This window comes from Xenopus laevis, chromosome 5L (assembly GCF_017654675.1).
Source record: "Xenopus laevis strain J_2021 chromosome 5L, Xenopus_laevis_v10.1, whole genome shotgun sequence".
Taxonomy (NCBI): Eukaryota; Metazoa; Chordata; class Amphibia; order Anura; family Pipidae; genus Xenopus; species Xenopus laevis.
In genome coordinates this window covers 14,266,365-14,292,117 of record NC_054379.1, presented here as the reverse complement: position 1 = coordinate 14,292,117, position 25,753 = coordinate 14,266,365, and the positions used below count along the sequence as shown (strand labels likewise).

Sequence of the window (25,753 nt, the reverse complement as noted above, 5' to 3'; positions counted from 1 at the left end):
ACACGCAGCGATTCGTTTTCCGAAGTCGCCCAAAGTTTCATTGTGAGGTGACTTCGGAAAATGAACCACCGCATGGTTAGCGCCGGCATTTTTTCATTTTAAGCCGGCGCAGAGTCAAGGAAGGCGTTTGGGGAGATTGGTCGCCAGGCGACCAAATCTCCCCAAAACGCCCAGTGTGGACTTACCCTAACATACTAAAAGGTGATTTAAATTTAAAGGTGAACCACTCCTTTAACTTAAATGAAAAGCATGAATAATGATCCATATGGAAGAGCCGTTGCAGTTGGTCCTGCAGAATGTGGCAGCTTTCATGAAGAAGTATAATCATAAGTCTGAACAGATAGTAAAGCAAGGCCTGTTGTTTCTTGTAAGCCACAATACATTCAGTTTGTTTCCCTTTGATATGATCAGGAAGCCTTTGGACTTTTAGTTTATTATGTTTAGTTAGTGTATTTTATAGCAGCTGTACAGTAGGTTGCCAATTCCCTCTCTCTGCTAGTGGGCATGGTCCTGACAGTTATCACTCCCCAACTGATTCATTTATGATTGATATATAACTGCTGAGCAACTGTTCCCAAAGCAAATATACAATTTAGGCAACACTTCCCGTAGTTTTTATTTGATTGGTTGGCTCTTTGTTTGCACTCGGCTGTGACGTTTTGTGTAGGGTAATTATGATTGCACTGTCCTTCTCTGTTATACGGACCTGCCAATCAACTGTCAGTTTGGAAACAAAATATACTTGCCCAGTGTAACAAGGCAGTATCCCAGTGATAAAACAAAGCAGCACTTGGTTTCTATTGTTCGTGTTGATAACAAGGAGGGTTGCTTTTATTTTGTCATTTTTAGAATATTTAACTTTTTTTTGTTCTTTTCTTTTGTTGCTAAGGGCCTGCTTACCTTAACAACCAGACCTCGTTTTGCAAGACTTTGGGGCAGATTCCCTAAAGGGCGAAGTGACTAACGCTAGCGAAAATTTGCCAGCGTGACGTCATTTCGGAACTTCACCAATTCACTAACAGGCGCAGACGTCACCACTAGCAAATGAGATAGATGCTAGCGTTGTTTCGCACTCTTAACGCTAGGTGAATTTTTTGCTCTGGCGAAGAGACGTAACTCCACAAATTCACTAAGATGCTGATTTTACTGAACGTTACCTCTTGCACCAGGCTTGCCTTCGCCACCTCAGACCAGGCGAAGTGCAATGGAGTAGATAGGACTTCCTCAATTTTTTGTTGAAAGTCCTAAAAACCGCTGGCGTGATAGCCTGCAAAGGTCCGTAAAAAATTTTTTTTGGGTACCCGGGTTCCCCTCTACATTTCCTAACATATGGCACATAAACTATACACTGGGCTCATGTGTAGGGCCAGATAACAACTTTATTTCATTCTATTAAGGTTCCCTGGGCTTGTGTAGTGTAATGTATTTGCTGCAACCTATACGTCCATTCAACTTTCACTTCCCGCCGGCCAACGCTAACGCAATTTTGCTTTGCTTGCCGAAGTAACGCTAGCGCAACTTTGCCAGCGTTTGGCTCCCTGGACGCAACATCGCATTTTAGGGAATTTGCGCTGTCCTGGCGAATTTACGCTTGGCGAAGTGTTGCGAAGTGGGCGAATTGGTCGCTAGAGAATTTGTGCCGCTTAGGAAATTTGCCCCTTTAAAGGGATACTGTCATGGGAAATTTTGTTTTCAACACGCATCAGTTAATAGTGCTGCTCCAGCAGAATTTTGCACTGAAATCCATTTCTCAAAAGAGCAAACAGATTTTGTTATTTTTCATTTTGAAATCTGACATGGGGCTAGACATATTGTCAGTTTCCCCCATTCATGTAACTTGTGCTCTGATAAACTTCAGTCACTCTTTACTGCTGTACTGCAAGTTGGAGTGATATCACCCCCTCCCTCCCCCCCCCAGCAGCCAAACAACAGAACAATGGGAAGGTAACCAGATAGCAGCTCCCTAAAGCTGCCATACACTGGCCAATGAAAGCTACAGACAGACCAAGTCGTCAGCTTATTGGCCCGTCCGTGTGGCCCTCCGACAGGCTTCCCCGATTGATATCTGGCCGAAAGTAGGCCATATGTCGATTGGGCAGGGGTAAAAATTCTGTCTGATCACAGACCGCATCTGTTTGTTGATGCTGTCCAGCTATCCTGCCGCCCATATGCCATACATTATGATCCGATTGTTGGACCCTGGGTCCCACGATCAGATCAGCCCGATCAGCGAAATCGCCAAATGAGTGGATCTCTGTGTATGGCTACCTTAACACAAGATAACAGCTGCCTGGTAGATCTAAGAACAGCACTCAATAGTAAAATCCAGGTCCCACTGAGACACATTCAGTTACATTGAGTAGGAGAAACAACAGCCTGCCAGAAAGCAGTTCTATCCCAATGTGATGGCTCTTTCTGAAAGCACATGACCAGGAAGAATGACATGAGATGCACCTACACACACCAATATTACAACTAAAAAAATACACTTGTTGGTTCAGGTACGTAAAGGGGAGAGGGAAAGATCAGCAAACTGAGCATGCTCAAGCCCAAGCCCTGGAGGTTTATGCTGAAAACAGGAAGTCTGATACAGAAGCCCATGAGTACACAATAGAAGGAAAGAAATGGGATGTTTCCTTTGACAGAGGACTCAGAGCAGTTTTACTTTGAGGGTTTACTGGTGTATTTATATAGATCTTTCTGATAAAGCTTAATTTAAACCTTTCCTTCTCCTTAAACGAGAGCAATTGGTTAATGAAGGTGTGTCCCCCTAGAGGTAACCAGAGTATTGTGTATAATGTATAATGTGTGCCAGCGCCAAACGCCTAGTCATTGAAATACTCCCTAATAGATTGCTTAAAACCTGTTGTGTGTATAAACCATTTGTTCATTGAGTCCCCGTGTTCATCGCTTAGTCTTAAATGCCAAGTAGAGTAATGTTTATTGGAAAAACAGAGGCAAAATAGTTTATCGCTGCAAGGCTTTCCCTCCCAACACATTGTGCTGATCTCGCAGTGAAGAGCTGAATTCTAGTTGGAATCCTGCCTTGGAGCTCAAGGCTCATGTGCTGGTGTAATAACACAATGGGACATTTAAAGCTTTGCATTTGCCTTTCCCCCAAACAGAAATACAGGCCACTATTTATACAGCTTTGTTCGGTACAAGCAAAAGAAATTGGCTTTGTTTTTTTAATTAAAATAATACATTTTTTTATCTCTGTTTTTATCGCAAAGCTCCATCAGTGTACTTTGGTTTCTATGCTTACTAAGTTTTCTTACACACGGGCAGTTTTACCTGTGCTCCCCTGCGTTGCGCTTTCTTCCATTCAGCCGCAGGGGAGCACAGGAGTAGACAATAATTGTCAAGGGGGCTGTTTACACAGACGCATGTAAGCGCCGAACGCAGGTGAAATGCAACATGCTGAGTCCCACCTACGTTCAGCACTTACATGCGTATGTGTGAGTACAGCCCCCTTAACAATAATTGAGTGTGTCTACTTCTGCTTATTTGAATAAGAGACTGGAATATGAAGAGGAGAGGTCTGAATAGAAAGATGAGTAATAAAAAGTAGTAATAACAGTAATTAGTTGACAGATTCAGTTAGTAAACCACACCCGCAGTGCAGAGAGTAGGAAGTATTTTACCACCAATTATTTAAAGATGAGTTAATCTTGTAATTTGGCACTTTAATTATCATTTCATGCACAGTAGCACTCACAGTCAAGTTGCATATAGATCCTTTAATTGTGATCACGGTAGCACTTAAAGGCACGTATCATGGGCTTGACTTTGGTCCCTCCCTCACCTCAGCTAATCCCATGCTATGTGCCTTTAAGTGCTTATGGGTGAGCAGCTACTAAATCCTTCCCATAGAAGAGATATCTAAGGTTGCACCTGACATGCAATGGACTATTTACAAGCTGCAGCCTTTCCTTTTTGTTATAGGATCTATTATGAGGAATGCTTGGAAAGACGTCTTCCTTTAAAGGGGTGGTTCAGATTAATATGTGTTGTTTTTCCCAATAACTTAAAGGGGTGGTTCACCTTCAAACAACTAGTAGTTTTCAGATAGATCACCAGAAATAACGACTTTTCCCAATGTCTTTCTATGTGTGACCGTTTTTCTAATATTGAAGTGTAAAGTGTCATTTTTCACTTTCTAAAGCAGCCCTGGGAAGGGGGGGTCGCCGACCCTGTAAACTATTCTAAATTGATACATTTAGTTGATACTTTCTTATGTTTGCCACTGCTGAGCAGAATCCCTGGGTTTCATTACAGGCAGCTGTTAGAATTGATACAATAGTTGCTGATACTCCAGAGATGCTACTGAGAAATGTTGCAAAATGTTGCAAAATTGTAACAGTTCAGAATCTGCACCTGAATTACTGAGCTGCCAGACTCAAACACCAGAGACACCAACATTCAACTTTAAACTTAGATTTTGGAAAAACAGTAAAAAATACAGTAAATAGTGGAAAGTAATGAAAAAAGTCTTTATTTCTGGGGAAAAATCAAAAAAAACAACTGAATTGAAAAAAGTGTTTGGAAGGCTGCTAAACCTATTTAAAAACTACAAACCAAAATGGATTGTTATGCCATTAATAAAGATCGTATGCAGCATAATTAAGGCCCCCATTAATGGGCAGATAAAAGCTGCCGACAGTCGGCAGCTTATTGTCCCGTGTGTGGGGCCATCGGACGTGCTTTCCCGATCGATAACTGGCCGAAAATTGTCCAGATCTCGATCGGGCAGGTTAAAAAATCCAGATGGATCGTGGGCGCATTTGTGAGTCTATGCGGGTCCTGCGATCTGACGCCCGGTATCGGATGCATTGTGATCTGATCGTTGGGCCTTAGGGCCCACGGTCGGATCAGCCAGATATCTCTCACTTCACTGTGGGCATATCGGGGAGAGATCTGTGACATCGCTAAACGAGCAGATCTCTATGTCTATGGCAACCTTTAGAATTAAGGTACAGTTTTAACAGTGAAGAGAAAAAAGCAAACCAGTTGACTATTTTCATCAGGACACAGTAGGAAATGAGATTTCTGTATGTCAGAGCTTTATGGGCCATTAGTTTGCTTGATAATAGATCCCACACCTGGTGGTTCAGTGGTTTGCACATTGCTGGGCTTCTCGGTTTCATTTTGTCCTGGGCACTATTTGTAAGAAGTCCTCCCCGTGTCTGTTTGGGTTCCTCCGGGTGCTCCAGAGGCAGGTTAATTGGCTTCTGATGAAATTGACCCTAGTGTGTGTGTGAATGTGATAGGGAAATTAGTCTGTAAGCTCCACTGGGGCACGGACTGATGTGAATGATGAACGATCTTTGTGTAGTGATATAAAATAAGCTAACTGCATTGGTCGGAGCCTCGTAGTGTCTCTTTCTTGTTCTTAATAACCAAATCCCTTTATCAGCTAATAAAGTTTGTATTTATGTCTGATAATAGTGCAAGGATTATCGAAGTAGTAGTAAACCAGAATCAAAAAAGACAATCAGAAAAAAAACCAGATCATGAATCAGAACAAATCAGAACATGAATTATTTTCTTACATACGGGTATAACATTTGAAGGATGGCAACTTTTCCCTTCGTCTTGTGATAATATGGATTGTTTTATCATCACTGGGGGTGCTTAAAGGCTGAGAAAATCTGCTGACAAAAGTTGGCATCTTATTGACCAGTTTATGGGGCCTTCCGACAGGCTTCCACAAACGATATTTAGCTGAAAATCAGACAGATATCGATCAAGTAGGCTTAAAATTCATGTAGGCTTTAGGACTGCATCAGTTCATTGATGTGGTCCTCAATACCACCACCTTCATTCCTGGCCGTGTGATTCGATCATTGAGCCCTAGGGCCGAAGATCAGATGAGCCCGATTTTATCCACTCCATTTGGGCATATCGGTACAAGATACGCTCTATGGAAACCTCTGCAAATGAGCGGATCTGTTCATGTATAGTCGCCTTAAAGGGTAACTATCGCGGATCTGTAATATAAGCTTCAACATACTAAAATCAGAAACTTTCTAAATACAATCAATAAAATATTCTGTCTGCATCATTTCTAAAATAATCAAGTTTATCTTCACTATCCCTTTCTCATCATCGGTTTCTCTTCATTCTCTCTTCAAGTAGCAGTTGGGTGTCACTGACTGTTTGAGCCAATATATCTTATAGGGGGAGGGGGGCTCCTTTCCTAGCAGATGTAACAGGATAGGACTACATGGACGTTTTCGACACGCTGCAACAAAAAGCCTGCAACAAGTTGCATGCAACAAAAATAAGGTAAGAGATAGAAATGTCGGATGAAGTCGCAGCGTTGATCCGACGCGACACGACTGTCAGATGTAGAGGCAGTGTGCAGAGTCTGCATCCGACAGTCGTGACGCATCGGATCAACGCTGTGACTTCATCCGACATTTCTATCTCTTACCTTATTTTTGTCGAGGGCGTTTTGTCGCAGTGAGTCGGATCGTGCCGAAACCATCCATGTACTACCCTTAGAACTCACTCAAATAACTGATTCCAGTACAAACAAAATCTAACAAAATAACTGCCTTTTGCACAAATTCTGCATGTAGAGAGACGTGATGTCTGGTGATTTTAATATAGTGAGCTCTTATACATCTTCTAGGCAAAAGGAGCCCCTATAAGATATATTTCATCTAACGGTCAATCTGACACCCAACTCCTGCATGAAGACAGAATAAAAAGAAACAGATGCTGAGAGAGGAACAGTGAAGATAAACTTGATTATTTCAGAAACTGTACAGAATGTTTAATTGATTATTTTTAGAAAACTTTTAATTTCAGTGTGCTGAAGCTTCTATTAAATTTTCATTTTGGCGATAGTTCCTCTTTTAACATTAGGCAGTACCTTTCCTTTAACAGACATGTCCATTGTGTGTTAACCTGTGTTATCTGTGTTTTACAACTTTTATCATGACTTAAAGTATGTAGAAGATAGGTCCTAGTTATAAACAGGACGTGCTGTTTTTTTTAACGTTATTATATCTCGGTTTTGTCTAGGGATGCATGAATCCACTAGAAATCCCGAATCCTTCACAAACGATTCGGCCGAATACTGAATCCGAATTTGCATATGCAAATTAGGGGTGGGAAGGGGAAAACTTTTATACCCCCTTGTTTTGTGACAAAAAGTCACGCAATTTCCCGCCCTTAATTTGTATATGCAAATTTGGATTCGGTTAGGCTGGGCAGAAGGATTTGGCTGAATCAGAAAGCCGAATCCTGAACCGAATCCTGGATTCGGTGCATCCCTAGTTTTGTCATAAGGTAACATAAATCCTAATTGTAAGAGATGTTTATCTCTTATGTATGTTGTAAATTTCTGTTCAACAACGAAATTATATAATCTTTGGCCGCCCCAAATAAGCGACTCATTGCTTATTCTCTGCATATATTTAAATTATATATTTCATATTTATTTTCTAGGCATTTTAGTAGGACAATGGAAGAGCTTGTCCATGATCTGGTGTCTGCACTGGAAGAAAGCTCTGAGCAGGCTAGAGGATGCTTTGCTGACACCGGTGATCATTCCCGAAGTATCTCTTGTCTTCTGAAAAGGCAAGCGAGGAAACGTAGAGGAAGAAAAAGGAGGTCGGATAACACACATCACCCTTGGGAAACCGGTCACTGCCTTAGTGATGGTTCAGACTCCAGTTTAGAAGAGCAAAATAAAGACTACCGTGAATGCACAAGTAATCACAAAAAGGACAGTGACTCGGATGATCAGTTACTGCTTGCAAAAAGGAGACCGTCTTCTAACATCACGAATATACGTGGTAAGCGGCCCCTGTGGCATGAGTCAGACTTGGTTGTTGATACCTTGGGGAGCAGGACATTGAGAAGGCGGCGGAAAGTGAAACGCATGGCCATTGACCCTCCGGCAGAGGTCACTAGCACGCTGACCCTGTCTCAGAGCCGTGACCAGTCGATGGACAATGACTGCAAGCACTACCAACACCTGGAGCTTGCCAAGAGTAAAAATAAGAAGAGGAAAATCTCTGCGCCTAGACATGGACCTGAAATTCCGGATGAAGGAGTTGTTGTGGAAGGGGAAGAAACGAACCATGGCAACAAAGACAAAATGGAATATGAAGAACAGAAAGTTTCTGACGAGAATATGAGTGACAGGTAGTTATTGGCTTCTTCTTTTCAGGAAAGATTCAGGAAAGGTTTATTACTATTAAAAGGGTCTATAAAGGAGAATTAAACCCGCAATAATAAAAAAAAACCTCCCCCCGACCCTGGGTAGACCCCCTACCTCCTCCCCCTACCTGCCCCCACGGGCAAATGCCCCTGCACCCCTCCGTGCAGATTCTGGCCTCGGAGTTCATGGCAGCCATCTTCTTCTTCTCCGGTAATCTTTTGTGTCTCTAGTCTATGGCATTTTCGGCGCATGCGCAAATACCAGATTTCCTGGTCCTGAACAACTGCCAAGCCCTGTAGCATCAGCTTATATTACAGACCAACCGCCCCCTGGGATTGTATGATTCACAGGTCACACAAACTATACTTCTTAGGTCACATGAGCCAATTAATAGACAGAGTTCTGTCTTTTGATTCCACACTTCTTCCTGTTACAGTTAGAGCTGCAGTATTTCTGGTCAGGTGATCTCTGAGGCAACACACAGACCATTACAAAATGGTGGCTCAAGGCAAGAGATGTAAAAGGACAATATTTACTTAAATATATATTCCAGTTTCGTAAGATTCTTTAATATGTCACTTAATATTATATAAGTGCTTAATATTGATTTTATATAAGTGCTTAAATGTTCATTTTGGGGGTAAATTTTTCCTTTAAATCAACGGGAGAGGTCCATGGATCAATTTGGAGTTGTTTGCATTTGCAGCCTTCCTGACCTCGATTTTTTTCAATTCAAGTTTTCGGGTCGATTCTACTCATCCAAGTTAAAAAAAAATTAGATTTTATTAATAAATTTCGATTGGTCGAATTTTGTGTTCACGGGAGTTTTATTCAACCTTTGATAAATGTGCCTCTGTGATGGAAAGAGGCAGGGTATAGTCATATATATCATTCAAAAACCATAAAAAGAAAAAAGGATTTTTTTTTTCCTATAAATAACTGAAATATTTGTTTCTCTTTCATTTCTCTCCAGTGAATCCAGCAGCATAAGCAGCAGTGATGCGGGTTTGTTTACCAATGACGAAGGGCGCCAAGGTAGCGTGCTGTTTTCTATGTTAATTCCTTAATAATTGGCTGAACAACTAGCATAGTGGGCTAGTTTGGGGGAATGCTAGTGGAAGGAAACGACATTCTTGCAATTATCTGGCTTTGGGGAAACACCACACTCCTTTTGTTTTTCCAGGGGATGATGAGCAGAGTGATTGGTTTTATGAAAGTGAATCTGGAGGAGCTTGCGGTATTACTGGCGTTATCCCCTGGTGGCAGCAGGAAGACTCTGCGGAACTAGAGAAGCAACTGCCAGATCCAGTCTTTGAAAGCATCCTGACTGGCTCCTTCCCCCTCATATCTCAATCGGCTCAGAGAGGTCAGTTCTGTTCTTTTCTGTGTTAAAGGGGTTGTTCGCCTTCCAAACACTTTTTTCAATTCAGTTGTTTTCAGATTGTTCCCCAGAAATAAAGACATTACTTTACTTTATTTTTTACTGTTTTTCCAAAATTTGAGTTTAAAGTTGAATGTTCGTGTCTCTGGTGTTTGAGTCTGGCAGCTCAGTAATTCAGGTGCAGCTTCTGAACTGGTACAATTTTGCAACATTTAGTTGTTACAAGCAGCATCTCTGGAATATTAGCAACTATTGTATCAAGTCTAACAGCTGCTTGTAATGAAACTCAGAGATTCTGCTCAACAGGGACCAAGATAAGAAATGTATCAACTAAATGTATCAATTTAGAACAGTTTACAGGGTCGGTGACCCCCACTGCCAGAGCTGCTTCAGAAGGTGAAAAATGACACTTAATACTTCAATATTAGAAAAACTGTCACACATAGAAAGTAGAAAGTCATTGGAAAAAGTCGTTATTTCTGGTGATCTATCTGAAAACTACTAGTTGTTTGAAGGTGAACCACCCCTTTAAGTTATTGGGAAAAACAACACATATATATAATGTAGGCAGAAAGCTCCTAGGTATAAGAAACATGTATATAAACAACTCGTTAGTAACTACGCCAACATAGGTATCATCTTGTTTTGTCTGTCATGTAGAACTCCTTATTTAAAAGTGGAACTATCTCGGAAATTAACATTTAATATAAGCTTCATCATACTGAAATAAATGAATTCAATTAAATATTCTGTATTGTTTCTGAAATAATCAAGTTTATCTTCACTATCCCTCTCTCAGCATCTGTTTCTCTTCATTCTGTCTTCATGCAGCAGTTGGGTGTCAGATGAATGATCCAATATATCTTATAGGGGGGCCTATTTTACCTAGAAGATGTATTAGAGCTCAGTATTAAAATCACCAGACATCATATCTCCCTACATGCAGAATTTGTGCATGTAGGGAATTTTGTTAGATTTTGTTTGTACTGGAATCCGGTATTTGAGTGAGCTCGATTTCATCCGCTAGGAAAGGAGCCCCCCTATAAGATATATTCGATCTAACTGTCAATGAATATCTGACACCCAACTGCTGCATGAAGACAGAATGAAGAGAACAGATGCTGAGAGAGGGATAGTGAACATAAACTTGTTTATTTCAGAAATGATGCAGAATATTTTGTTGATTGTATTTAGAAAATTTCTTATCAGTACGATAAAGCTTCTATAAAATTTTCATGTTTGTGATAGTTCCCCTTTAAACTGTCATTTTTGAAGATATACGTAAACTGAATGACTTGCAGTTGACTTAATGCAAGTAGAAAACTACTAACCCATTCTACCAATGAAGCACTTTATGTTGGCATGTGCAATATTGTTGAAAGTATAGAGGGTTGAAAGCTTGCCCTTTCTTCTTATTGGGCATTGCAGAAATTCACAGCTATTATAATTGCTGCCATCAATGCACATGTTGGCACCAGTGTTCTTGTTAATCTGAAGGCACTTGGAAGTGACAGTCAGTGGCAAGACTGTAGTTACCAGTCAAACTCATACAAGGGTGCCAGCATTTTTGCAGAGATGAATGAGTTGAAAAAAACTGGAAAATGCCATGGCCATACAATACAATACAGATATTCTTTATCTGTGTGTTATTTTGCAAATAATTATGCACAAATTCATTATTTTCTCTTTTTAGGTTTCCAGGCAAGGTTAAACCATCTGCATGCTATGCAAGGGAGAAGCATCCGGAAATCTGCTCTGAGCCCTAATCCACTGGTAAGAAATAGCTTTCTCTGTTTTTCTCCTTTCGCTAGTTGAGTAGGTATGATTTCTGTGTTGGACGAAGTACACAACAATGTGTTATTAAAGGGGATGTAATACCTTATAAAGGCGAAGGAAAGCTACTGAAGCAGTTGATTGTCAATAGTGCAAGCTATAACACTATATTTATTCTGCAGAATACTTTACCATACCTGAGTAAACAGCTCTAGAAGCTCTCTCTGTTTGTTTAGAATTGCAGCTGCCATATTAGCTTGGTGTGACATCACTTCCTGTCTGAGTCTTTCCCTGCTCACTCATAGCTCTGGGCTAAAATTACAACAGGGAGGGGAGGAGAGAGTGGGGGAGAGGAGCAAACTGAGCATGCTCAAGCCCTAGCCCTGGATGTTTATGCTGAAAACAGGAAGTCTGATGCAGAAGCCCATGTATTAGTGGTGCGGGCCGGGCCGATACCCACGGTTCAGTCAGGTTCGGGCCAACCCTGCACCCCCATTTGCGGGTGGCGGGCCACCTTATACTGCCGTCATCGGCGGGGCGGTGCGGTGCGGGTCTATAAAAGAAATGCAGAAGTCAGGCTCGGGCATCTATCTGTCTATAAAAGAAATCCAGAAGTCAGGCTCGGGCATCTATCTATCTATCTATCTATCTATCTATCTATCTATCTATCTATCATCTATCTATCTATCTATCTATCTATCTATCTATCTATCTATCTATCATCTATCTATCATCTATCTATAATCTATCTATATATTCAGTTGCAAGCAGCCACACTCAGATGTGGATTATTGTATGTGTGTGCAGGGTCAAGTAATATACAGAAATCTTCTCATGGACCCGCACTCCAGTTTATGGTAAATCAAATTGCTTCTGTATAAGATGTATATAATAAAAGCAGTTTGATGTACCACAAACTGGAGTGTGGGTCCATGAGAAGATTCATATATTTATGTATGGGGGTGATGTCACTTGTATCGCATCATGCTCAAGGAACTCCTCGATGCCTTCTTAGATCATTCTACTTTACAATAGAGTGTATGTTATTTTATATATAAAATAACTGTGCATCCCTAGCCTGTAATGTTTCCCCTCACCATTGTATTCTTTTACCCATACATGGTTCACAGTATACAAGGCAGGTAAAATCAAAAGGAATATTGCAATAAACAAAAGATTATTGGTTTCAGCATTTCTCTGCACCTTTTAGTATATTTTACCGTTCACTAAGGGTTAGCTATGTATCACCACTGTCATGAAGTTAATCTATCAGTTGTAATGGCTCCTATAAAATACCAGAATGAGATTGCAATAACCCCAGAGAATGGGCTACAAATCCCGGCTATGATCAAGCAAGCAGTCAAGCAAAAATACAAATAGGTGCATCTGGAACAAAGACTTCCATCTCTTCCCGCTGAGTTATAGCCCCGCGGTCAAAGGTCAGAGACCATCGTGTTATCCTTATAAAAATAGCGCTTCTATAAAAATGCTATTTGCAAAATGAATAATCCCTTTAATATGGAATGCACAGATGTGCGAGCACAATTCATACATTTTATAACTATGAACTTAAGCAGGTGTTTTATACACTCGGCAATTTAGGCAATGAAATGTTTTTGTTTGTGATTGTTGCTGGTTGCATGAAGCTGTTGTACAATTAGCTAGTACAGTAGGTCCTTGTACATTGCGAGTAAAGTCTTCTACTTCCATGTCCCCAATTCTTAAAAAGCCGATTTCTAACAGAGACCTTTATAAAAGTGTTTGGAAGGTGAACAATTAAAGGAATGTCTCAGTGCCCTTTAAATTGATAATGGGTTGAGTGCAGAGGACTCTTGTATTTGTCTATATCTATATGAATTTTGTGGTGACAGTCTCATTGCACCCCCGCTTAATGGTTTTTAAAATTAGTGGCGAGCACAACTTTCCCCTTTTTTTTTTTTTTGTATTTATCTATTTTTGTCAATGGGTGCACAATGCAGCCGAGCCCTAGTACTAGTCACATACAGTAGACTGTAGTATCTAGGTCAAAATCATACCTAGGGCCACAGGCCGAATCCATAGTAACTAGGGATGCTCTGAATCCACTATTTGGGATTCGGCCGAATCCTTTGTGAAAGATTTGGCCTAATACCAAACTGAATCCTAATTTGCATATGCAAATGAGAGAAAAAAGTGTTTTTCCCTACCCGCCCCTAATTTGCATATGCAAATTAGGGTTTCTGATTCAGTTAGGCCATGGACAAGGATTCGGCCAAATCCTGGATTCAGTACATCCATAATAGTATCTAGGCATGCACTGAATGAAGGGTTAAAAACGTAACTTCCTTTGTGTGGCAAAAAGTGATGTGCTTTTAAAAATTCGGATTTGATTTGGCTGACTCCTGTTCCTGCTGATAAAGGCCGAATCCCAAACCGAATCTTGGATTCAGTGCATCCCTAATACGAACTATTGTGCTACTGCTTTGCTAGCTGGATGCTTTGGCAAAGCAAAAAGTGGAAATCGGTCAAGCAACGGCATATGTAGGGGGTTGTTTTTTTGCACCAATCATGATAAAAAGCATTAAAGGAAAACTATACTCCCCCGAACAATGTAGGTCTCTATAAAAAGATATTGCATAAAACAGCTCATATGTAAAACCCTGCTTCATGTAAATAAATCATTTTCATAATAATATACTTTTCTAGTAGTATGTGCCATTGGGCAATCATAAATAGAAAATTGCCATTTTAAAAAATAAGGGCCGCCCCCTGGGATCGTACGATTCACAGTGCACACAAACATACCAACAACATTAGGTCACATGAGCCAATTAACAGACAGGGTTGTGTCTTTTGCTTCCACACTTCTTCCTATTACAGTTAGAGCTGCAGTATTTCTGGTCAGGTGATCTCTTCCTGTTACAGTTAGAGCTGCAGTATTTCTAGTCAGGTGATCTCTTCCTGTTACAGTTAGAGCTGCAGTATTTCTGGTCAGGTGATCTCTGAGGCAGCACACAAACCATCACAATATGGCGGTTGAAGGCAAGAGATGTGAAAGGGCAATATTTACTTTAATATATATTCCAGTTTGATAAGATTCTTTAATAAGCCACTTAATATGATATAAACTATCTGTTGCTTAAGTATTCATTTTGGGGCTATAGTTTTCCTTTAAACAATTGTTTGTCAGTTGCCTTTTTTTAAGTTATAGCAGATTAACAAACACTTTTTTAGTTATTTTCTTTATTATTTTCCCCTTAAACTGTAGCCAGACATCAAACTCACTCCTTCTATTCCTTTCAACCCTCTTGAAGGTTATGCTATCCGAGTGCATTTTCATTTAAGCTTTTCCATTATTTGAAAAGACTTCTATAAAACCCCCCAAATATACGGGGGGAAAAAAAGAGAAATCGGGCGGACATTTTATGTCCCGAGAAGACAGATTGCCATTCTTGAAAGGGAAACAAAACACTAAATATTTCCAGCCCCGCATTATTTACCGCATGGGTGGTTAAATGCTACTTTAAGCCTCATAAAATTAAAAGGGAGAAATCTCCCAAGTGTAGCAGGAATTGGATTTAAGAAGAGCGGGACAGAGCCAAAATATTGCAACAGAATTAAATGTCAAAAAATCTTCTTTAATAGTAGATATATAGTTCACAGTGCCTGGTTATGATTAATACATTTAATCTAAATCACTGAAAGTTGCTCTCTCCTTTTCCATAAAATACAATAGAGCACAAATCAGTTTTACTGTAGGCGGATAACAATTGGAAAATAATGCATCTTCCCGCCCAATAAATTGTCAGTTATACCTTTAACTAAAATCAATTCATCTCCGCAAAAATTGATGGCAATTTCTCCCAATAAATCTCCTCAACTGTTTATTCATTTGCTTTTTTTTTTGATACATTTCAGCCGTTTTTTTCCACGCTCCGGTGTTTTTTCACTTTTGATTCATTGTAAATTAGAAAGTCTATTTTGACTCAATTTTGTAGTTAAGAAGTTCAAATCCCCCCCCCCTGCCCGGCGTTTCTTCCCTACCCCAGTTTCATTTGTGTATTTTAATACCCTTGAACTTGGAACACAAACCCCGTATAATTCTGCGATTTTCTGCTGAGTTTTGACGATTCTCTTGAAAGTGATTACGCTAGGTGGCTGTTTTTATAATGAAGGAAAGTTGCACCTTTTACCTGCAGTATTGAAGAATAAAGCTGGGCATAGATATATAGACTAGGGATGCACCAAATCCACTTTTTTGGATTCGGCCGAACCCCCGAATCCTTCACAAAAGATTTGGCCGAATACCGAATCCGAATTTGCATATGCAAATTAAGGGTGGGAAGTGGAAACATTTTTTACTTCCTTGTTTTGTGACAAAAAGTCACGTGATTTCCCTCCCCTCCCTAATTTGCATATGCAAATTCAGATTTGGTTCGGCCGAGTAGAAGGATTCGGCCAAATCCTGCTGAAAAAGGCAGAATCCTGGATTCAGTGCATCCCTAATATAGACGTGATTTTTTACAGGTATGGGACCTGTTATCCAGAATGCTTGGGACTTGGGGTTTTCCAGATAACAGATCTTTCTATAATTTGGATCTCCATACCTAAAATCTACAAAAAAATCATCCAAAACATTAAATAAACCCAATAGGCTGGTTTTGCTTCCAATAAGGATTAATTATATCTTAGTTGGGATCAAGTACAAGGTAATGTTTTATTATTACAGAGAAAAAGGAAATCAATTTTAAACATTTGAATTACTTGGATTTATTTTAAAGCACTACTCAATATGTTGGCGCTCTAAAAATACATGTTAAAGGACTAGTAACATAAAAAAAAATTAAAAAACAATTAGTTAGTAAACCACGAAAAAAAACCCACCAAGACTAATTAAACTTTAAAACCGCACAGCCTTTATTAAGAAATAACTTAACGAAACTCTGCTTCCACTCCTCTTCAGAAAAGGCAACATGGCGACGATCCATTGTGCAGCACTCGATTTCTCCTCCCTTGCTATCCCCTATAAGGAAGGCAGGGAGGAGTAATCGAGCGCCACGCTATGGATTGCTTTCTGAAGTGGAGTTTCAGTAAGTTATTTCTTAATAAAGGCTGTGTGAGTTTAAAGTTTAATTAGACTTGGTTTTTTCGTGGTATACGAACTAATTATTTTCAAATATTTTTTGATGTAACTAGTCCTTTAATAATAATAATAATAATAATAATAATAATAATAATAATAGCCATTCATTTTGCAGGCTGATTGATCCTCTTCTATACAGGATATATGTGTGTATGGTGTATGGCCCCCTTTAAGCTGGTTAGATAGAAGATCATATTTCACTACTTAAAGGGGTTGTCCACCTTTAAATTAACATTACTATGAAATAGAGAGTGATATTCTGAGACAATTTGCAAGTGGTTTTAATTTTTTTTTTTATAAATTATAGTTTTTAAGTTATTTAGGTTTTTATTCAGCAGCTTTCCAGTTTGCAATTCCAGCAATCTGGTTGCTAGTGTCCAAATTACCCTAGCAACCATGCATTGATTAGAATAAGAGACTGGAATATTAATAGGAGAGGGCTGAATAGAAAGATGAGTAAGAAAAATTAACAGTAACAATTCATTTGTAGTTTTAGAGATCTTTTTTTTTTTTAGATGGGGTCAGTGACCCCCAGTTTGAAAGCTGCATTTTAAAACTATTGGCTGGTTATGGTAAATGACAAAGAAGGGTGTGGCCAGCTGTTGACAATGGCTGGGCTTAAACTTTGAGGGCATAGCAAAACCTTAAAGGAGTTGTTCCCTTTTGAGTTAAAGGAGAACTAAACCCTAAAAATGAATATGGCTAAAAATGACATTTTATATATTGCACTTATTGCACCAGCCTAAAGTTTCAGCTTGTCAATAGCAGCAAATGATCCAGGACTTCAAACTTGTCTCAGGGGGTCACCATCTTGGAAAGTGTCTGTGACACTCACATGCTCAGTGGGCTCTGATTGGCTGTTGAGAAGCTAAGCTTAGGGCTCGTCACTAATTATCCAGCAGAAAATGAGCTTCCCTGGCTGTAATATAAGCTGATGCTACAGGTTTGCTGATTATTAAATTCTGATGCTAATTGCACTGGTTTCTGTGCTGCCATGTAGTAATTATCTGTATTAATTACTAATCAGCCTTATATTGTGACATTTCTATTCTATGTGTACTGTATATTGTGAGTGGGTCCCTAAGCTCAGTAAGTGACAGCAGCACAGAGCATGTGCAGTGAATCAGCAGAAAAGAAGATGGGGAGCTACTGGGGCATCTTTGGAGACACAGATCTTTACTGCTAAAGGGCTGTGGTTGCTTTGAGCTGGTACAGAAGCACAAAACATCATGTGCAACATTTCTACCTACTTCTTTAGTTAGGCTTTAGTTCTCCTTTAACTTTTAGTATGATAATGAGAATAATATTCGACACAATTTGTAATTGGTTTTAAGTTTTTATTATTTACCCTTTTTGAGTTAGTTCACATTTTATTCAGCAGCTCTCCTCTTTGTAATTTCAGCAGTCTGGTTGACTGTAATATGAGTAGGAGAGGATTGAATAGAAAGAGAAGTAATAACGGTAACAATATATTTCTAGCCTTACAGAGCGTTTGTTTTTTTTAGATGGGGTCATCCCCCAATTTAAAAGCTGGAACAAGTCAGAAGAAGAAGGCTAATCATTTTATTTGAAAGCTATAAAAAATAAATAATGAAGACCAATTGAAAAGTTGCTTAGAATTAGGCATTCTCCATCATACTAAAAAATGAACTTAAAGGTGAACCACCCCTTTAATAATGCAGCGTGTCATGGATTATTTCCATTGGATTCCATTTCAGTGAAATGTACAGAGTCTCTTTAAAGGGAAACTGTCATGGGAAAAAAAAACATTTTTCAAAATAAATCAGTTAATAGTGCTGCTCCAGCAGAATTCTGCACTGGAATCCATTTCTCAAAAGAGCAAACAGATTTTTTTATATTCAATTTTGAAATCTGACATGGGGCTAGACATATTGTCAATTTCCCAGCTGCCCCTGTTCATGTGACTTGTGCCTGCACTTTAGGAGAGAAATGCTTTCTGGCAGGCTGCTGTTTTTCCTTCTCAATGTAACTGAATGTGTCTCAGTGGGACATGGGTTTTTACTATTGAGTGTTGTTCTTAGATCTACCAGGCAGCTGTTATCTTGTGTTAGGGAGCTGTTATCTGGTTACCTTCCCATTGTTCTTTTGTTTGGCTGCTGGTGGGGAAAGGGAGGAGGGAGATATCACTCCAACTTGCAGTACAGCAGTAAAGAGTGATTGAAGTTTATCAGAGCACAAGTCACATGACTTGGGGCAGCTGGGAAATTGGCAAAATGTCTAGCCCCATGTCAGATTTCAAAATCGAATATAAAAAAATCTGTTTGCTCTTTTGAGAAATGGATTTCAGTGCAGAATCAAAATTCATTCCCATGACAGTATCCCTTTAATGACCTTCCCCTTTTAATTCTTACCCCCAACATTTCTGCAAACTTTCACGTCCAACAAGTGTTTCCTTACTGCAGAAAGAAAAAAAAAAAAAAGAAGGAAAAAAAGTAATTTGGAGTTGATCTATAGTTGTTGGTTTTGGAGCATATTGGATGTTAAAATGATTGATTTTACAAGTAAAAAATCATTTGAGCGGTTGGATTAGCGTTCATTAATTTTACTAATTACATAGCGAGAAAAACAGATGTTTTGTTAGGTGAAGATCAGACATTAATTGCAGGTCCTACCTTTCAAACTAAAAATAGTGTCAATATGTTGTGCTTTGTTTTCCATATAATTCACCAGTGCCGGGAGGCGGAAGAAGGGAGGGGACGGCGCCGTTCTTATATATGTGTTTAGGGTTCTTTTGTTAACTTCCCTTAAAGTAATGACAGACTCACAACTTTATCATCATTAAAATTAGCTATCACTTCATAAGTTGTTGGTTGCTTTTGTTTTTCTCTTCCCCCACCCCCCGGCCCAGATGGTTGATTCGTTTTTAATGATGCCCCAAAATTGCAGATTGAACGAACAGCGTGTCGGAATTAGTTACAGTATGATTGAACTTGAATTGAAAACTATACCCCTCAAACAATGTAGGTCTCTATAAAAATAAATCGCATAAAACAGCTCATGTGTAAAACCCTGATTCATGTAAATAAACCATTTTCATAATAATATACTTTTTTTTTAGTAGTATGTGCCATTGGGTAATCCTAAATAGAAAATTGCCATTTTAAAAAATAAGGGCCACCCTCTGGGTTTGTAGGATTCACTGTGCACACAAACAAACTATACTTGTTAGTAGGGATGCACTTAATCTGAACCCCTAAATCCTTCGCAAAGATTCAGCCGAATACCGAACAGAATCTGAATCCTTATTTGCATATGCAAATGGGAAAACATTTTTTCTTCCATGTTTTGTGACCATAAGTCACGCGAGTTCCTTTCCGACCCTAATTTGCATATGCAATCCGAATCCTGCTGAAAAAGGGCGAATCCCTAACCGAATCCTGGATTTGGTGCATTTCTAATTGTTAGGTCCCATTAGCCAATTAACAGACAGAGTTGTGTCTTTTGCTTCCACACTTCTTCCTGTTACAGTTAGAGCTGCAGTATTTCTGGTCAGGTGATCTCTTTCTGTTATAGTTAGAGCTGCAGTATTTCTGGTCAGGTGATGTCTTCCTGTTACAGTTAGTGCTACAGTATTTCTGGTCAGATGATCTCTGAGGCAGCACACCCAGACCATCACTAAATGGTGGTTCGAGGCAAGAGATGTAAAAGGGCAATATTTACTTAAATATATATTCCAGTTTGATAAGATTCTTTAATATGGATATATGAGGATATAATGTATTGTTGCCCTGCATTGGTGAAATGGGTGTGATTGCTTCACAAAGATTACTATAGTTTATATAAACAAGTTGCTGTGTAGCCATGGGGGCCGCCATTCCAGCACAGGATACACAGTAGATAACAGATAAGTACTACTATAGTTTATATAAACAAGTTGCTATGTAGCCATGGGGGCAGCCATTCAAGCACAGGATACACAGTAGATAACAGATAAGTACTACTATAGTTTATATAAACAAGTTGCTATGTAGCCATGGGGGCAGCCATTCAAGCACAGGATACACAGTAGATAACAGATAAGTACTACTATAATTTATATAAACAAGTTGCTATGTAGCCATGGGGGCAGCCATTCAAGCACAGGATACACAGTAGATAACAGATAAGTACTAATATAGTTTATATAAACAAGCTGCTGTGTAGTCATGGGGGCAGCCATTCAAGCACAGGATACACAGTAGATAACAGATAAGTACTACTATAGTTTATATAAACAAGTTGCTGTGTAGCCATGGGGGCAGCCATTCAAGCACAGGATACACAGTAGATAACAGATAAGTACTACTATAGTTTATATAAACAAGCTGCTGTGTAGCCATGGGGGCAGCCATTCAAGCACAGGATACACAGTAGATAACAGATAAGTACTACTATAGTTTATATAAACAAGCTGCTGTGTAGTCATGGGGGTAGCCATTCAAGCACAGGATACACAGTAGATAACAGATAAGTACTACTATAGTTTATATAAACAAGCTGCTGTGTAGTCATGGGGGTAGCCATTCAAGCACAGGATACACAGTAGATAACAGATAAGTACTACTATAGTTTATATAAACAAGCTGCTGTGTAGCCATGCGGGCAGCCATTGAATCACAGGATACACAGTAGATAACAGATAAGTACTACTATAGTTTATATAAACTATTTGTTATGTAGCCATGGGGGTAGCCATTCAAGCACAGAATACACAGTAGATAACAGATAAGTTCTGAAGAATCCCATTGTATACAACAGAGCTTATCTATTATCTGCTGTGTAACCTGTACCTTTTCAGCTTATGGCTTGGAACTGTAGTTCAAGCAACAGCTGAATGGACAGAGTTTGAATTTGTCTAGTTAGAGATGAGCTCCTTGTTTTACAGGTAGAAGAGAGTTAATAAGAGTTCTTGTTGCTTTGATTAAATAGGAGAGCTAATGTATGTTGGAGCCATGTGTTCAGCATGCCGGCCATGCTATCATTTATTTCAATACTGTATTTCAACTAGCCAAAGCCTCTGATGATGTGCATGTGCTAAGTGCATAGATTTACTGCTGCAGTTTGAACATTTTTAAATTAAAATATATCGCTCATTCTGAAAATATTGATTTACACATCGCTGTGTCAATATTAAATCTAGCAAATTTTCCAATAAGTTAAAAAGATCTGGCAGGTCAGGTGAAATGTACTGAGTTGATTTGATTTTATTTATGTGTGTGTTCATCCATCTCAAAAGTACTTTTATGGATTTTAAGGGGGGAGGAATAAAAAAAAAAAAAAACCTGTATTTTTGGTATACCGAGAAGTAAAAACTGCGCCAATATAAACAGAAAAATGTTCTATTTAGATGGATTTATTGGATTCATTCTCGGCTTTCAGCCAGTAAATGCATGCGCGTATGTTTGCCTGCTTTACTCAGAAAGATTGAAAGTATATTTTGAACGCAAACTGCTCAGAAAAGATTAACGTTAGTTTTCATTGAGTGGAATGTTTTCAAATGAGAAATTCCCATCCCCGTGATTGGCATTTTGGGCTCCCAACTTCTGTTTTGTCCAGATCAACATAGCCGCCTTTCCTTTCATGCTGTGCTTGTGTTACATTTTCTGTGATTTTTATTTTATCTCCCATACAGAGCTCTTATTGCTCCACCTGATTATTGGTCTTTTCATAACCTCAAACCTCACTGACATTAAACCAATTGTCTAATACCCTACAGTATACTTCCAGTGCTACCCAAGGATGTGTAGAATCGCTCATCCCAAATCTCACCTTAAAGGAGAAATCAACCTGTGGGGAAAAAACACATCTCCCCTGCCTGGAGGGAGGGAGGGCTACCTGGGGTGGGTGGTAGGGTTTTTTTTCACCACAGTTTGATTTCTGCTTTAACTGGCCTTTGCGGTTTGGCCCCCTTAGCTCATAACAAGGTTACAGATATATAGAAACATTGGGGTAACAGTCACCCTGTTATAGTTCCAGGGGTACCCAGGGCACAAATAAGCACTCACCCCAAATCTCCCCCTAACTGGCCTTCCGGCTGGGCCCCCTTAGCTCATAACAAGGTTACAGATATTTAGAAACATTGGGGTAACAGTCACCCTGCTATAGTTCCAGGGGTAACCAGGGCACAAATAAGCACTCACCCCAAATCTCAACCTAACTGGCCTTCAGACTGGGCCCCTTTAGCTCATAACAAGTTTACAGATATATAGAAACATTGGGGTGTCACCCTGCTATAGCTCCAGGGGTACCCAGGGTACAAATAAACACTCACCCCAAATCTCCTCCTAACTCACTTTCAGGCTGGGTCCCCTAAGCTCATAACAAGGTTACAGATATATAGAAACATTGGGGTAACAGTCACCCTGCTATAGTTCCAGGGGTACCCAGGGCACAAATAAACACTCACCCCAAATCTCACCCTAACTGGCCTTCAGGCTGGGCCCCCTTAGCTCATAACAAGGTTACAGATATTTAGAAACATTGGGGTAACAGTCACCCTGCTATAGTTCCAGGGGTACCCAGGACACAAATAAGCACTCACCCCAAATCTCCCCCTAACTGGCCTTCAGGCTGGGCCCCCTTAGCTCATAACAAGGTTACAGATATTTAGAAACATTGGGGTAACAGTCACCCTGCTATAGTTCCAGGGGTACCCAGGGTACAAACAAACACTCACCCCAAATCTCCCCCTAACTGACCTTCAGACTGGGCCCCCTTAGCTCATAACAAGGTTACAGATATATAGAAACATTGGGGTAACAGTCACCCTGCTATAGTTCCAGGGGTACCCAGGGCTCAAATAAACACCCTACATTTTAACCTAACTTGCTAGACCCAGCTACCCTCTGTGTTGTTCTTGCAGGGCCAGCCTTACTGATAGCCTATTGTATAATCTATATGAATGTGCCATATAATAACCAGCAGCCCCTTTATATCTCTCTGCTGCAGGATGATGCCGGCAGAATATCTAAACTGGTTGGCCCATCCTCTTTATTTAATTGTAATCTGTGAAATTTTGTTGGAGACCTTCCCAACGTGACAGCCAAACAAAAGGAGCCCCCCTGATTATGGCCCTGCTAATGCATAAAGCTTTCCCTTTCCCCGGCGCAGAATTATTTAAGTTTCTCCATCAAGGAGGATAAAAAAAAAAAAAAGAAGGGCCGGTGCTAGTTGTATCCTCACTCGTCTGCTTAATCCTCCTCCCCACAGCATTGTCAATACCCATCTAATTCCATTTTAACAACAGTAATTGGCTGATGGAGTAGAAGATATAGATTTGTTTTCCCGATGACTTCTTGACTTTTTTTTTTTTTCCCTCTGCTAATACTAATAGAATTCCAAATCCTTGCCGGTGTGATGGTGCCATGAGTAGGTCACCAGTCATGTCAAGGTCCTATTGGAAACTTCATAGCAAACATCTTAATTGAGACTTAGCCTCTTCTTCTCTTTGTCTTGTATGTGCATTTGCCAGTAATTTTTCACATCTCAGTCATTCCATTATGCCGCAATTCATTTACTTTACTAGAGGTTGGCTGTGCATGGGAAGCGTGTAGCGGCGAGCGTCTTATTTAACCGGAGCCAAGCTGCTGCCTCTGAGCGTTTCTCTTAAAGATCTCGCAAGTTCTTGTGTGATAGTTTTTAATTGTAACAAATCTGATTAGAACAGGATCCCCGCATGGGTCTTAAAGGCTGACGCTTTATTTTTTTTCACCTTTGGATTAGACTAATTGAAATATTAAGGGATGAATCATTTTTTTAAATGATGCTTTGTTGTTTTTGCCTTGCCTAAGCTGCCATAGTCTGACTTGCCTTAAAGGGATACTGACATGGGGACATTTATTTTTTTTTATTTTTTTTCAGTTAATAGTGTTGCTCCAGCAGAATTCTGCACTGAAATCCATTTTTCAAAAGAGCAAACAGATTTATTTTATATTTAATTTTGAAATATGACATGGGGCTAGACACATTGTCAGTTTCCCAGCTGCCCCCAGTCATGTGACTTGTGCTCTGATAAACTTCAGTCACTCTTTACTGCTGTACTGAAAGTTGGACTGATATCACCCCTCCCTTTCCCCAGCAGCCTAACAACAGAACAATGGGAAGGTAACCAGATAACAGCTCCCTAACACAAGGTAACAACAGCCTGGTAGATCAGCACTCAATAGTAAAATCCAGGTCCCACTGAGACACATTCAGTTACATTGAGTAGGAGAAACAACAGCCTGCCAGAAAGCAGTTCCATCCTAAAGTGCTGGCTCTTTCTGAAAGCGCATGACCAGGCAAAATGACCTGAGATGCACCTACACACCAATATTACAACTAAATAATACACTTGCTGGTTTAGGAATGAATTTTTATATTGTAGAGTGAATTATTTGCAGTTTAAGCAATGTAATTTAGAAATAACAACTACACCATAAAAATCATGACCGAATCCCTTTCAGCTCCCCAATCTCCTGCCTTAAGCGAGAATTCAACCCTTTAGCAAAAAAAACCCTACCCCCCACTCCACGTATAACCCTCTCCCTCCTCCCCCCAGCCAAACTGCCCAACCGGGGAAATGCCCCTAACTTTTTACTTACCCCATCGGTGTAGATTCAGGCATCGGAGTTCCATGCAGCCATCTTTTGGGTCTTCTGTTAGCTGAGAAGTAGACCAGCGAAGCGTCGCATGCGCAGTTGGAGCAATTTAACGGTTTGCGACAACTGCACATGCGCCAAAATTGACGGAAATTGCTGAAGCCACGAAGACCTGGAAGATGGCTGTGGTTAACTCTGATGCCTAAATCTGCACCGAGGGGGTAAGTAAAAAGTTTGGGTCATTTCCCCGGGGGGGGCAGTTGGTATGACTTTTGGTATGACGAGCTGTGAATAAAATTCTTCATAATTAGAGATGCACCGAATACACTATTTTGGATTCGGCTTAACCCCCGAATCCTTCATGAAAGATTCGGCCGAATATCGAATTCTAATTTGCATATGCAAATTATGGGTGGGAAGGGGATACCATTGTTTACTTCCTTGTTTTGTGACAAAAAGTCACGCGCTTTCCCTCCCCGCCTCCTAATTTGCATATGTAAATTTGGTTTGGCCCGGCAGAAGGATTTGGCCGAATCTGAATCCTTCTGAAAAAGGCAGAATCCTGGCCGAATCCCGGACCGAATCCTGTATTCGGTGCATTCCTATTGATAATGGAGAAACCTCTTTTGTTTAGTGGAGAGACACCACCGTGATATGTCCATATACTCATTCTGCAGCACTAAGCACTTTTCTGTAGGAAACAAAATTGAGGATATAGTGGT

At 39.9% G+C, this 25,753-nt stretch overlaps 1 protein-coding gene across 7 annotated transcripts in view; it reads left to right on the top strand.

Moving 5' to 3' along the window:
* gpatch2.L (G-patch domain containing 2 L homeolog) overlaps positions 1–25,753 on the top strand; it is a 93,546-nt gene that overhangs the window by 3,243 nt on the left and 64,550 nt on the right. For all 7 annotated transcript variants that reach the window (XM_041562546.1, XM_018262600.2, XM_018262599.2 and 4 more), the window contains exons 2-5: positions 7,459–8,160; positions 9,150–9,211; positions 9,360–9,542; positions 11,251–11,330. In XM_041562546.1, the coding sequence (XP_041418480.1) occupies positions 7,475–8,160; positions 9,150–9,211; positions 9,360–9,542; positions 11,251–11,330 (1,011 nt within the window). In that variant the 5' untranslated portion in view covers positions 7,459–7,474. The remainder of the gene's footprint in view (positions 1–7,458; positions 8,161–9,149; positions 9,212–9,359; positions 9,543–11,250; positions 11,331–25,753) is intronic.